Source organism: Populus alba, chromosome 2, assembly GCF_005239225.2.
Source record: "Populus alba chromosome 2, ASM523922v2, whole genome shotgun sequence".
NCBI classification, from domain to species: Eukaryota; Viridiplantae; Streptophyta; class Magnoliopsida; order Malpighiales; family Salicaceae; genus Populus; species Populus alba.
In genome coordinates, this window is record NC_133285.1 from 9,828,555 (window position 1) to 9,844,175 (window position 15,621).

At 29.2% G+C, this 15,621-nt stretch overlaps 1 protein-coding gene across 1 annotated transcript; it reads left to right on the top strand.

The window, feature by feature from the left end:
- The first annotated feature begins 13,157 nt into the window (after positions 1–13,157).
- On the top strand, positions 13,158–15,270 carry LOC118063446 (AAA-ATPase At2g46620). The gene has a single exon (XM_035077486.2). The coding sequence runs from the start codon at positions 13,430–13,432 to the stop codon at positions 14,894–14,896; it is 1,467 nt and encodes a 488-aa protein (XP_034933377.1). The 5' UTR covers positions 13,158–13,429; the 3' UTR covers positions 14,897–15,270.
- Positions 15,271–15,621: the final 351 nt, after the last annotated feature.

Consider the following 15,621-nt stretch of genomic DNA (forward strand, 5'->3'; position numbering starts at 1 on the left):
ATCTTCCTTTTTTTTATATAAACTCTTTATTTATGTTTATCATAAACAAAATAGAATTTTTTAATAAATTTATAGAAGATGTTGTCTGTAAAGTTAAAATTTTATTGTATTCTAAAAGTATAATTTTTTAACCCTACAACAAATATAGTTTTCATATTCCTCAAAACATGTTTGTTATAGTCACTGACATTATAGTTGTGTGTATATGTAACCATGTTACACCAACTGGTCATGGAATTAGAAAAAAAAAAAGACATGAGAATATCAATTAAGAAAATTCAGAAATCTTTATTTCACCTAATTGAAAGAGTTGGAAATTCTCCTAGATTTTATATTTCAAGTGAAACTTGTTATTATTGTCAATGGATTTCATTTAATGATAAAAGTTTGATGGTAGTAATTTTTCTCTAAACATTCTTGAAAAAAAGATCGGGTTATGTTATGAATTTTTCTCGGTCGATTTTGGTTTTTTAAGTGTTTTCAAGATGTTTTGAGGCTTGCATTTAGTTTTAAAAGACTTTTATGATGTTGTGAAAGTGTTTATAAATTAAAATTGTTTGAAAATCCATTTTTTTCAACACTAAAAGCCCTCCTATTTTGTCCACCATAATAATGGCTAGAATCTAAAATGTAGCCACGTAAATAACACGGCTTTATATATATAACAGACAACATGTTATATGTTATTTTTTTATATAAAAAAAAAAAAATAGGTGCCCACCCTTTTAAAAAGAAATAAAAAAAATTTAATTAGACATGTAGGCCTACGATGGAAGGCCCAAGCACACAAGATTTTTTTCAATACTAAAAGCCCTCCTATTTTGTCCACCATAATAATGATTAGAATCTAAAATCTAGCCACGTAGATAAAATGGCTTTTTTTATATATATAACACAACATGTCATATGTTATTTTTTTTATACAAAAAAAGAAAGATAGGGTGCCCACCCCTTTAAAAAGAAAAGAAAAATTAACTAGGCATGTAGACATAAGATAGAAGGCCCAAGCACACAAGATTTTTTTCAACACTAAAAACCCTCTTATTTTGTCCACCATAATAATGGGTAGAATCTAAAATGTAGCCACATAGATAACACAGTTTTTTTTCTATAACATAACGTGTCATATGTTATTTTTTCATACAAAAAAAAAAAAAGATAGGGTGCCCACCCTTTTAAAAAGACAAAAAAAAAGTAATAGCAAGCACACAAGATTTTTTTCAACACTAGAAGCCTTTCTATTTTTGTCCACCATAATAATGGCAAGAATCTAAAATGTAGCTATGTAAATAACGTAGCTTTTTATATATATATATATATATATATAACAAGCAACAATGTCATGTTATTTTTTTATACAAAAAAAAAACAAAAAATAAGGTTCCCATCCTTTTAAGAAGAAAAAAAAAAAATAATTAGGCATTTAGGCCTAGGATGGAAGCCCAAGCACACAAGATTTTTTTCAAAGGAATCCGGTAACAAACCCCCCCCCCCTTCTTTATACGCTGACAATTTTTTTGGGGTTTAATTTTATAGTGTTTTTATAAGGTTGAAGTCTCTTAAATTTTTTTATTGTTTTATTTTTTAAAAATGATTATTCTTTTGGTGATTGAGGGATATTTTGATAATAAAAAATATAATATAAAAAGATAAAATGTAAATGCATCAGAATGTAGGAGTTAAAAGATTTTTTTTTTTTTATTTCATTAGATATTTGAGTTTTTTAATCAAGATTTATTTTTGGTTTTTCTGTAAAAAAATAGTTATAACAAAATACACAATATGTGTAACCAAATTAATAATTAAAGATATTCAAATTGTTAAAATATAATTACTTTTCCAAAAATAACTTAAAATATAGTAATCAATATATATTCACCATATGAAATGCATAAGTAAAAGACTGATTAAGGCATCATTTAATTAATTTTTATATGACAATGATGAATAGAAAAGTTTCAAGAAATTATAAATAACTCTTACTTTTATATTATTTAGTGAATAATTATTTTAATTTTGTTTCCATGAGCACTTGACCCGATTTTTTGTCCTTTTTTAATTTTAATCTTTAATATTGAATTTTTGTTTTTTTTTATCATTTCATATTAATTTTTTATTTTAAATTATTTTTTATCATATAACTAAATTAAAAAAAATAGTAAATCTAGTAAAATTCTTAACCTAAATCATAAATTTAATAGATTAACATAGCATGTCAATCAATATATTACTATTTTAATATTTTTAAAAAGTTTATCTTAAATTTGTTTTTATATTTAAATTTGTTTTAATTCAACCCACAACAATTAAATATTTAAGTACACAACTAAAAAAGATGTTGATATTGATCGCACTGTAAAATAACACTCGTGTGAATAAGAATTGGCTTGACATGATATTACTACGATAATTTCTATAAAAAATTAAGAATTTCTTATATAATTTAATTAAAAACTCAGGCTAAATAAAAAATCAGATAAAAATTTTATAAATTTAAACCATTATATCGAGTTTAAGAACGAATTTTTTTTTATAATATAGATATTACTCTTTTATATTTCAAAAACTTTTTATTAAATAATCTTGGGAAAAAAATGATGAATCATCTTAAAATCAATATGAAAATATTAATTCATTTATATTTTATAATGTTCTACTTCAGTCCTGTACTTTCAATTTTCTTTCCAGTGTCAATCTTGAAGTTAATTTTAATAAATTAGAATATCCAGCTAACAAAAGCGAATTGCATGGAGACGGGAGGAAGTAATAACCGGAAAATCAAGAGAAAATCATTAAAAGGGAAACAGTGGGATTGGAATTTTTAGAATTATGGAATACATTAAGATTGGCATTGAAATTATAAAAGTTAAATCGGAAGACTGCTTAATTCATAGAATCTAAGATATAATTATCCAAATATGCATTGTTGGCAGAAGGGGGGAAAAAAGCTTAAGGTTACTTGATACGATAGTTTATCTCATAGTTTGAAGATCCGGTCCGGTCGAAGACCTGGATTCCGGGTTTTAATCGAGTTGGTCGGGTCAGAATTTTTTTAAAAAAATAAATCAAAACGACATCATTTTAGTAAAAAAAAAAAAAAAAAGTCAACTGGTTTGCGGCCAGGTCACACCGGTTATTCCTTCCTTTGTTTTTTCTTCAACCCGGCCCGATTCCCACCCCCGGTCCCAGGCTAGCCTGGTTTTTAAAACTATGGTTTATCTACTTCATTTATAGAATAATAGGCATCCTACTCTACCCTAATCTGTTTATATTTTTTGTTTTAAAAATATTTTTTATAAAAAATTAAAAATTTTTTATTTTTTTATTTTTTTATTTTAAATTAGTATTTATTTTATATTTTCATATTGTTTGTATGAATTAATATTAAAAATAAAATTTAAAAAATAAAAATATATTATTTTAATATATTTTTAAATAAAAAAATACTTTAAACTAAGAACAAACGATGATTTAGCTTGCTGAGAATGCATCAATGCAGCGAAGTGGACTCCACGAATTAATTAGCAGAGGAGCACCTAAAATAATGAAGCAACATAAAGAGGAGTTGAAGGAGACTCATTGCATCTGTATACTTGGTAACAGTTTGTTCTTTTGTTTTAAAAATGTTCTTAAAAAAATTAATTTTTTTTATATTTTTATTTATTTTAAATTAAAATTGTTTTAGTGTTTTCAAATTATTTTAATGCGTTAATATCAAAAATAATTTTTAAAAAATAAAAAATATTATTTTAATATATTTTTAAGTAAAATATACTTTAAAAAACAATTACAATCATTCCCTTAAATAAAAAATCAAGACACACTTTGATTGCGTTTTCGTAAAAAAAAAAAACAAATGGTGTAGTTTCGCACGGATGTGCAAATGTTTTTTTTATTCTATTTATCCAAATAAAAATGTTATCGGTCTTAGCACCGGCATTAGCTACACGCAAGTCCAAAAAGCATCAATTTTAATGAGAAAATCAAAGTGTGTTAGGTTTAATTGAGGCGGACATTTCCCAAACAGATAGAGAATATAAGCATTTCTTATTGCTCTCTGGAAATGCCGTATGAGAGAAGTAGCTTGGAATTCTATAATTTGATCTTTGAACCTCTCGTGACATGGCTTTCTCTTGTATAATCATTTTCAAAAGTTTTTTCTTTCTTTCTTTCTCTTCTGTGGAAGAATTAGACAGTGGAAGATATTATTGTGACGTTATATGTAAATATATATGTGAGTGACTTCTTGTGAAATCTGAGTAAATTATTTTTCAATTTAGTATTTTAATCTTGCCACGGTGCAAACAAAAAAAAAAATAGAATTTAGTGTTAGCTGTTGAGATATTTAGCTATGTATTAGATGTTATTTTTTAAAATAATTTTTATTTATAAATATATCAGCATATTATTTTTTATTTTTAAATATTTTTTATATTAGAACATCAAAATTATCTAAAAACATGATTTTAACCATATTTCAAAACAATCTCTAAGCACAAGATACACAAAATCATATAGAACGGTAGAATCAACGAAGAAAATGAAACATGGTTTTCTTTTTTAAACACCAATAATTAAGTCTTCACGGGAAGGCACCATGACCATTTTGGCTGACATTTTAAAATATGAATTGAGCTGTTTACTTGCCTGTTCAAGCTTGAAAGTCCTCTCAGTTTTACTGTATACACGCAATGAAGTCAAGAGCTGGAAAGCCGTCAAATCCTGCTGCCGGCCTGCACATTCTGCTGGTTCTTCCACCTGGAGAGAATTTGTCCCTCTTCTGTAGGGTTTATAAGAACTCGCGTGGAGAATAAAGAATATATCAAAGTCATCAAATCAAACACACGCACGCACGTTGTTATCCTTAACTTCCCTAACTGTCATAACCCACGCACGTGTGCAGTTGTAATCAACCGAGTAATTTGAACTCCCCAGTTCATAAAAGGAGATGTATGAGTGAGACTTTAACCGCTACTTTTGTTTTTCTTTGGATCTAATTCTTCTACAGTCCTCGAGGTGGGAGGAGGACGAAACTGCAAAAAAGAAAAGAAAAGAAGTTTCCAGTGGAATGAATAATATTTGGAGCCTTCTTGGCCAAACTGGAGATCTGTAAAATTCCGAGTTTTACTTTATTCAACCTTCCAGAGCTATTAATCCACAATTTGACGGATTCCCTTAGCGTTATTAGTATACCCGTATAGAAAAGATCCGGCCCTTGCCTCCAGTTATTTTTCACTTCAATTTTGTTTACCAGATGATTGAGAACATTATTCTGAAAAAAAAAAAAAAAAAAAAAAACAGAGAGAGATCATTAGAAGAAGCTTTATCCCTTAATTATTAAAAAAAGCTTATCCCCCTTCCAAGAAACATTGATCACCTTGACTCATTTGTATTGTTAGCTGAAATAGTGTAACGATGGTTTTGTCATTTGACTCGTTAGGAGTTTTAAAAAAAAAATTATAAGGTGTATTGGTCGTTACTAAATTAATAAAAAATAATAAGTATTTTTAAATTTTAAATTCACAATGAAACAATTAAAATACTCTTAGAGTAAAAAAGTTTAAAACTAGAGTCAATGTATAATTTTGTATTTTTACAATGGTGTTTACATGATAATTATGTTAGATGAGAAGCAATTGTGAGTTTCACTAGGCATGGAAATCTTTTTAAAAAAACACAAAACACACAGTTAAATAATAAAAAAAAAAACCCTTGAAAGCCAAACAATTAAAATTGTCACAATAGGCTTTTTCATCCTTTTACTATGATTTGTTTTTTATTATTATCATGTTAGTTAAGGAAAAATTAGGTTTTTTTAATAAATAATAACAATAATAAACAAATAAAAAGTAGTTGGCATGTGTAGAGCCCCCACTCATGCATGGAAGACACCTGCACCATTTAGGCAACGCCTGCGGAGCCTCTCAGTTGCCAAAAATACCCTTTCACCATGTTATTGGAAGTGTCGCCACGTCCTTTTCCTGATGGTGATGGTGGGGTGGTCTATCAACCTACATATGGTTTTTCCAGATATGATGCTTCGGGTATAATAAACAAGATCACGAGTTTGAAAAATTAATATGAATTGTAATTATTATTTTTTAAATGGGCTTTATATTTTATTTTATTTTTTTCTATTGGGTTATTCACATTTTATAATTTGGGCTAAGAGTTTGGAGGGATATCCTAGATTGGCTCAATCATGATTATTGAGGTTACATGTTTGTCATGCTAATTCAGGTTTATTATGGCTAATTTTTTTAGGTCTTTTTTTTTACTCCATTTCATCATGTTGTATTTGATGAGTTATGAATTGAACTATATTATTTGTATTCTTTTTTAAAAGTATTTTTTCCTAAATTATTGTGATCACTTTAAAAAAAAACCTTGATCCATCTATTGTCATTGCTTATTTTTTTTTATCTTCTAATTAAAATAAAACTAACTTATTTAACTTATTCGGATCTATAACTCGAGTCATGAATTTTTTTTTTCTTTTTCAAAACATACTTACCACACCTGAACATCATTTTTAATGAAAAACAATTACTCTAGTCCCTCAACAAATCAGAGTAACCAATAATAGTTTTTACTCTAGAATGTTTGAAAAGGAAAAATGATTTGGATAGTCATCACTTTACACTTTTGCCCATAGTTGTGCATGAATTGATGAAAATTGGATTTGTGTTTCGCACAAACTAGTTTAACCTAACCTAGATCAATTTAACAAACCCAAACTTGGGATCACCTCACAGAAAAGAAAAATAAAAAAAATAACAAAGCCCAAGGGCCAATAATATAATGTTAAATGATGAAACTAAAAGAAAATATTTAAAAAACAAGGTAAAAACAAATGAGTCAACCCGGGTTAACTCGACTATCCACCACTCATGATATAAGATCGATATAAAAATGATTTCAAAAGAAGAACCTAGCCACTAAAGCTAAATAAAAAAAAAATTGTTGAAAAAAAACCCAAGATAACCTGTATTAACTTGACTAACTTGCACTCGAGATAACACTATAAGAAAAGAAGAGAAAAAAACACAAAGCTCAATGGTCAATAATGTAATGCAAAATGATTAAATTAAAAAAAAATCAATTATAAAAAAAACATAAAAAAAAAACTCAAGTCAACTCAAGCTAACTCGACTAATCTGTTACTCAGGAGACAAAGAAGAAAGTTAAACCAAGTCATGAGACTAGGATTGACTTGTAATAATATAAACATTAGAAAATGACAAAGTAAAATTCCCAATTAATATAGGACTTATTTATTTCATTTGCTTTGTACTAACAATAAAACTTTAAATATAAATTACTTATAGTTAAAAATAATAAATATCCAACTTAATCATATTTTAAGTGTTTTAATAAGCAAGCACTTGACATTATTATAATTTAAAAATGATATTTAATTATATGTTTTGTATACATAATAGTATTTTGTTTTAGTTTCAATTGCAAATTTACATGGATTATATAAATGTCATATATATAAATTAAACTTTTAGAATTGCTAGTCTATTTTATCAACAACAGTCAAATAAGAGACCACATGAGAACATAATCCTTTTTGTTTATTGCAAAGGGTTTTAAGCAGGTTTATAGAATGTTTGGAAACACGGGTCAACCTGTGTTTTAAAATAATTAAATTTGTTTTTGCTAAAAATTTAATTTTTTATCTTTTGAATCGTTATGATGCGCTAATTTTAAAAATAATTTTAAAAAAATAAAAAAAATATTATTTTAATATATTTTAAAATAAAAAATATTTTAAAAAATAATTTCAACAACAGTTACAAGCAGACACTTTTAGAACATAAATAGATGCACACACGTAAGAAATTTCTACCTTTTTGATATGTATACTCTGACTTTGATGGTCTCTAAAAACTTTTTTTTTTTTTTTTTAAAAAAAAGGTAAAAAGTCCTCCATTTGTTTTCGTCTTGGGCCGGGCCTTTCTATAACAAGAATAATAATAATAATAATAATAATAAAAGTGAATTAAAAAACATGTACTTGCTAATAAAAGACATGATTTCAAGGTTATGCCATGGATACCCAGAAATAACCTTTTCCTCTTTTTTGGTTTCCAAACTGAAATTATACTCTTTTTTTTTTTTTCTTTGTCAATATGCAGAAGAAGAAACCGCTGCGATCTTGTAAGAGAAAGTATAAACCTGTCAGAATTAAATCCACATCTATAGTATTTGGGAATAAAAGACATCGAAACCACATATAATGGAATCGAACGAAATAGTAATGCTTTTAGTGGTTGGAAAAAAAAAAAAACATGAGATAATGATGTTTTTCAGGTCTAAATAGTTGACTAATTTATGCATTAATTACGCATCTAACCGCAATCCATGTTTAATTTTTTTTTTTTTCAAACAGCAACATAACAAACTGAATACACACAAATCCCTTAGATAGTGCTTAGTATACAAGACATGATATTTTTTATGAAATTGTTTTGTATATCTTTAGACCGTATAAAAATTATTTTCTTATAATGTCCAAGTTTAATCTAGTGGGGAAACAAATCTCACTAAAAAGAGTAGGACAAGCTTCTTCATTTCCCTACCAAAGGATTAACTCGGGTTAATCTAGGTTAATTTAAAATTAAAATTTGTTATTATCATAATTTTAAGATCCAACTCAGATGTTAATCCGGGGCTAGACCTGGAACACGGGTTAGGTTGATTATTGAACCAGGTTAACATAAAGATAAAAATAATTATTATCATTATTTTAAAACCCGACTAAAGGGTCGATCAGAAGCAAAGCTCAGGTCACAGGTCAGGATGATCAACTCGAGTTGACCCGAGATGATATAAAGATAATAATAGTTATTATCATACTTTAAAATTTGACTCAAGGGTCAAAGTGGGGCAAGCAGATCCGACTTAAGCTAAGGGTCACTTGTGCAATGGCCCAAGTTCCCCACTTAACAAAAAGCCCAAAAAATAAGTAAGGTATATTTGTCAATTATGTTTTATGAAATGAAGATTTTCTTCACTTAAAAAAAGGCCTCAATACAAAATGAAAATTGCTTAATGCCTTTCTTGTTAGAAATACATAAAAAAATATGTTATAAATATTGTAAAAGGTTCAATTTATAGTTTTGCCCGAGACCTTCATTCACTTTAAACTACACATTTGAGTCAAGAGTTGGGAGGGTTAACCCGGGTTGATCCAGTTCAATATAAGGATAAAAGGTTAATCTGGGCAAGGCCTGGATCACAGATCGGGAGGGTCAACCCGAGTTGATTGAAGTCAACATACAAATAAAAATTATTATTATCATAGTTTTAAAACTTGACTTGAAGGTTAATTTAGGTCAAAACTCGAGTTATTGATCAGGACGGTCAATCCGAGTTGACCTAAATTTTAAAAAGAATCAAGGTAACCTTGTTTTGACTAAAAAATTAAAATAAAAAAAATCAATAGATTTTTTACCCATTCTTTAGTCTGTGGTTGACTAGGTCAGGTCAAACCCGTTCTATATTTCTTTTTTAACTCGGACCAATCCAGGTTCTAGGTTGGTTGGTTCTCGTCCAGTGTCTACTAAACTTAAAATAAGACAAATTACCCAATTCAGACCACAACACACCAAGCACAAAACAAGATAATTATTTGTTCAATCATGTTCAATCCAATCCAATTAATATTGTTAATCATACAAAATATTACATCAAAGAAAAATAAAAAGCTTAAAAGTAAGGTAACATAATAGAAAAACACAAAAAAGGCTCCCTCGCTATTTTATTAACAAAATAATTTAAAATCCAAGAGATAGATCCATATAAATGATTATGACAATCACCAATCTCCAAAAATAAAAGCAACAAAACGTCCATTGCTTTCTTATACTTGCCAATGGATGATTGGTTCTTGCTACGTTATGGGTTAAATATTTTTTTCTAATATATGGAAAAATATTTTAGCATTAGTAACATGTTTTCTAATAAAAAAATCAACAATGAACTCAAAATATAATGGATATTGAAAAAAAAAATCTTTTTTAAATATTGATTGTGAGATGGGTCATGAGACTATGATAATCATTTAGAAATTAAAGTAAAATAAATTATGAAAGTCAATTCTTAATCAACCCAACATTAAAAAAAAAACAAAAAAAAACTAATATTAAATTAAATTAAAAAAGGATAAAAAAAAATGATTTGAGCCAACCTAAGTTAACGTATCAAACCTGCAACCTAAGTTATGAGATCCTGATAACCCTATAAAAAAAATAAAAAATATGAAACTCAATTTCCAACCAGCTAAAAGTTGAAGGTTGAAATCGAAAATAAAATCAATTTAAAAAAAGAACCTACAAAACAACTCAAATCAACCAGGACTAATATGTTAAACCAATGACCTAAGTTATGAGATTATGATAACTTCATTAAAGCAAATGAAAAAAAAAAATTGTGAAGATTCATTTCTAACAGATCCCATATTAAAGGCTAAATTTGAGAGAGAGAGAAATTAAATCCATAAGATTAGTATACCTCCACATAAAGCATATTGAAAAGGGCTATAGAGCTCAATTCCCAAACAACTTATTATTGAATGATACAATTCAAAAATAAATCTAAGAAAATAAAAGAAGATTGGAGAGTGAAATTTTAAAAAACTCAATAAATAAAGGATTAAAAAAATAAACTTAGTCAACTTAAGTCAAATTTCCAAACTCGCGACCAAGGTTAAGAGATTGAGATAATCCCATAAAAAATAAAACAATTTCTAACCAACTCAATGTTGAAAGATGAAAGCGAAAAAAAAATCAATTAGAAAACGCTAAAAAAAAATGACCCAAACCAACTCAAGTTAACTTGTTAAACCCACAACCTAGATTATAAGATTAATATAAATTCATAAATAAATAAATTTTGAAGCCCCATTTCTAATAAATTTAATATTAAGGTTGAAATCGAAAAAAAAAACTATGAGACCAATATATAACACAACAGGAAAAAAAAAAAAAAAACACAACACAAAACACTATTATAGTAAATAGTGTTTTGTGAGTGTCACTACAATGATTTAGTCACACCTTATAGTTTTTTGTTGTTACCAAATAGGAGGCTTGCGTTATGCTGCGTGTCTTAAAACAGTTGAGACTTAGGTCATTCACTCGACTGGGTTTGATAAACTCAGTTAATTGAAGTAATATGATTAAAAAATGCAACAACAATAAATAAACTAATATAAAAAAATTAACAACATAAAAAATAACTATGAAATTCATTGAAAGTAAACTGAATAAATTTGTGAAACTCAATTATCAAACAACCTAATGTTCGAGAGAGGAATTGGAAAAAAAGAGATTAAAAAAAATTAAAAAAAAGATCTGAGTCAACTAGAGTTTACTCACTAACCTAGTGACAGTAGGCACAATATTAAGATAAGCTCATAGAAAGGAAAATGAAAAAGCAAAAAACACTAAAAGCAATTCTTAATAAATCAAGAGTTGAAGGAAGAATTTTAGAAAACAAATCAATTTTAAAAAAGGGCTTAAAAAAAAGACTAAAGTCAACTCGTGTTAACCTTTAAACTCGTAACCTTGATAATAAACTCGAAACCAACCCCATGGAAGGCAAAGCTTAAAAAAAACACAATAAAAAATGAAATCAACAAAATGCTAAGAGATGAAATTGAAAAACAAATGTCATAAAAAAAGAAATATAAATAAAAAGAATGGGGACTAAATTTGAAATAAAAATAATTTCAAATCAAATGATAAGAGAACAAACAAAAATCAATTAGGAAAAGGGAGAAAAAAACAACTATCAAAAGAATGAAGATCAAATTTGATATAAAATTAAATGAAATCAAATGATGAGGAATGGAATTGAAGGAAAAAATCAATAACAAAATAAATAGCAATAAAAAGAGAGACCAAATTGGACACAAAAGATAAATGAAAGAACACCTTTATATTTTAGCAAGGAGAAGAAAAATGTTTATCGAAGCCTGATCACTGCTTCGCCTTATACATACGCAACACCAACAAAAAGATCACGGCAAGATGCCTCAAACGCTAACATGGAACAACACTGCATGCATTAGCAACTTATTTTTTTTAATAATATTTATGTTTGTCAAAAGATCAAATGTTCCCTGTCAACTTGTTAATAACTAAAAACTAATTTGAAAATATGAAAAAGCCTTGGATGCAAACTTGATAAATTTTGCTTTTAAGGGTAATATAATGCATGTTTGGCATTGTGGCACGATGGTATTGATTGCTTTTCAAAGTGTTTTTCGCTTGGTCACGTATAAAAATAATATATTTTTAGAAATTTAGGAGTTTCAATTTTGTTCTGTGTGTGTGGGATAGTGGGAGTGAAAGTGAAACTAAACGCGATGAAAGAAGTAAAGAACAACATAACGTGATTTTGCTTTTGTTCAGTAATAACAATAGGCCAATAGTCGATGGACACCTTGAGCAATAGGCCAATAGTAATGACAATTTATATTCTATGATGAAATCGTTCAATCAGTACTGAAATCATGATTTTACGTGATTTCACCATATTTTAACGATTTTACTCTATTTCAACCTGATTTCACTCATTTTCGAGTTTTTAGAACGATTTCACACGTTAAGCATATATTGACTTGTAAAATTGTACGATTTTACTGGTCAAATCACGATTTTAACAACCTTGGTGATAGCGATTGCTTTTCAAAGTATTTTTTCGGTCGGATACGCATAAAAATAGTATTTTTTATTTTTAAAAATTTATTTTTGACATTAACACATCAAAACAACCTAAAAACAAAAAAAAAATTAAAGTGAAAAAAATCCAAAATTTTTGAAAACATCATTTCTGCTGCAAAAACACAGTTTTTATATTATATTTTTAAAATGTAAAAAGATCAAATTGCCTTAGTAAACCTGTTAACAAATTTTACTTATAAAAATAACATAATCTTTACGCTATGCAAATTAAAGAAAAAAACTGAAATTCCCAAGAAAAAAATACCATATGATCACCGATATCAATTTCATTATTATTATTATTATTATTTTAAAAGGGCAAAACAGTATTTGTCTTATTGCAGTGAATATCTCTAATCCCATTTGTTTTATTTTTTTTATTTAAAAATAATAGTTTTTGTGTCCATCCCGTGTGCATCAAACCTGGCGGAGGCTAATAGCCGTCTTTAAACTTGTCTTCAACTAGACCTCCTCCACCCTTTTAAACTTTTCTTCTCCTTCTCCTATTTTAATTTCCTCTTCTTCCCTTCCCTCTTCAAATCAAAATCAAATCTTTCTACACTGGTTATTTCTCTATCAACCTCTCTTCCTCCTTTTAAAACATGACTTCTTCTTCTTCTTGCAAGAGGAAAAAAATCTCCCCTTAAAATCCATCTTTTAATTTATTATTAGCAATTTACAGGCAGCAAACCATGAAAATTCTCTATGCCCCAATCTTACTTTTGTTCGTAATACTTAGTCTACTGTTTCTGCTTCGTGTCCTTTTGTTCAAAACTGGGCTAATTTACATAACCAAAAAATGGTGGAGATCAATAGAAGATTGTTTCCATGTCTATCAATTCTTCAAAGTCCCAGAATTCAATGAGAACATGCAAACAAATCATCTTTATCGCAAAGTCTCTATTTATCTCAGCTCTATAGCTTCCATCGAAGACTCTGATTTCATCAATCTCTTCACCGGCAAAAAAACCCACGACATCGTCCTTCATCTCGATCCGAACCAGGTGGTCGATGATTATTTCATTGGCACTAGAGTTTCTTGGATTAACGAGGAAAAAAACGATACCAATCGTTGCAGAACCTTCGTTTTGAAGATCAGAAGAGCCGATAAGCGCAAAATTCTGCGTCCCTATCTGCAGCACATCCACATAACTTCAGACGAGCTCGAGCAAAAGAAGAAAGATGTGAAGCTCTACATAAATATCGACAGTCATGAGCAAAGCAGACAGTGGAGATCCGTTCCGTTCAAGCATCCGTCGACGTTTGATACAATTGCAATGGAATCTGATCTCAAGAATAAGTTGAAATCAGATCTTGAGTCATTCCTCAAAGCCAAACATTACTACCACCGGCTGGGGCGTGCTTGGAAGCGAAGCTACTTGTTGTACGGCCCATCAGGTACTGGAAAATCCAGCTTTGTTGCGGCCATTGCTAATTTTCTTGGCTACGATGTGTATGATATTGATCTTTCAAGGGTTTTAGATGATTCGGATATGAAAATGTTATTGTTACAGACGACAAGCAAGTCAGTGATTTTGATTGAAGACCTTGATCGGTTTTTGATGGATAAATCAGCGAAGGTCAGCTTGTCAGGTATTTTGAACTTCATGGATGGGGTATTAAATGCTTGCTGTGCAGACGAAAGAATCATGGTTTATACGATGAATTGTAAAGAACATGTTGATCCGGCTGTTCTTAGACCCGGTCGGATTGATGTTCATATTCATTTCCCTTTGTGTGATTTCTCTGCTTTCAAAACATTAGCTAATAATTACTTGGGTGTTAAGGATCATAAATTGTTTCCTCAAGTAGAGGAGTTTTTTCAAACCGGGGCCAGTTTGAGCCCAGCTGAGATTGGGGAGCTTATGATTGCCAACAGGAATTCGCCTAGTCGGGCCTTGAAATCGGTCATTACTGCTTTGCAAACGGACGGTGATGGAAGGGGGTCTTTGAACATTAGAAGACAGTGGACTGATAATTCTTCAAGGAAGTCGACTGAGGATTCAGGGGAACAGTCGGGGTTTTTTTCCAAGGAGGGTGTCAATGCCATGAAGGATATTAGAAAACTGTATGGCTTGTTGAGATTGAAAAGTAGAAAAAAATCAGAGTCGTTTGATAGGACGCCAGACAGTAAGGATGGGCAATCATGTGGTTTGTGATGTTTCCGGAACTTACAGGAAATTTCATAGCCATGGTGCGGTTCGATGCTTCACATTGATAAGCGGGAACGGGGCATGAAGAACTTATACAATGAAAAAGCCAGATGTTGATAAGAACATGGCATAGTTTAGAACAGCTGTTTTTTTAAAAAAAAAAAAATTCTGGTGTTTGGATGCTTTTGTTCCAATCCAACTAGAATATGATTCTGTCATATTTTTTCACGCCATTTATTTTTACTCTCTTAGTTTAGCAGTAGAAGAAGTTGAACTTCATCTTCTCTGCTTCTTCCCTTAATAGTATTCTGGACATGTACATGATGCATTAGCTTGATGATCTGTTCTTGATTGTTATTAGAGGACTTTACATGTATGTATATCTGTCCATTTTCCGAATCATTTAGGCAACCTAAAGGAGAATCAACATTCAAGAACAGGTGTTGTGTAAGTATAATATTGCATATTATATTCGGTTGGCCAAATGGTTAGGTAACCAAGTGTGGCGTGATCATCGTCCACCTAGTTAAGAGAGCCTTAAAAAAGATAAATTTATAATCAATCCACGCGCTCATGGCTTCAGTCACTGGGCAAAAGATCCTTTTAACTGTGTCTGCAATTAAAAGATGGAACATACATATGTCTGGTGGTTTAGAGTCATGCCTCCAACCACACAACCAAGGTTCTGACATGCTAACAACAACAGAATATTAGCTTTGTCCCTTGAATCG

Excerpts from the sequence above, each read along its gene's own strand:
- LOC118063446 (XM_035077486.2), top strand. The coding sequence starts at position 13,430 with ATGAAAATTCTCTATGCCCCAATCTTACTTTTGTTCGTAATACTTAGT.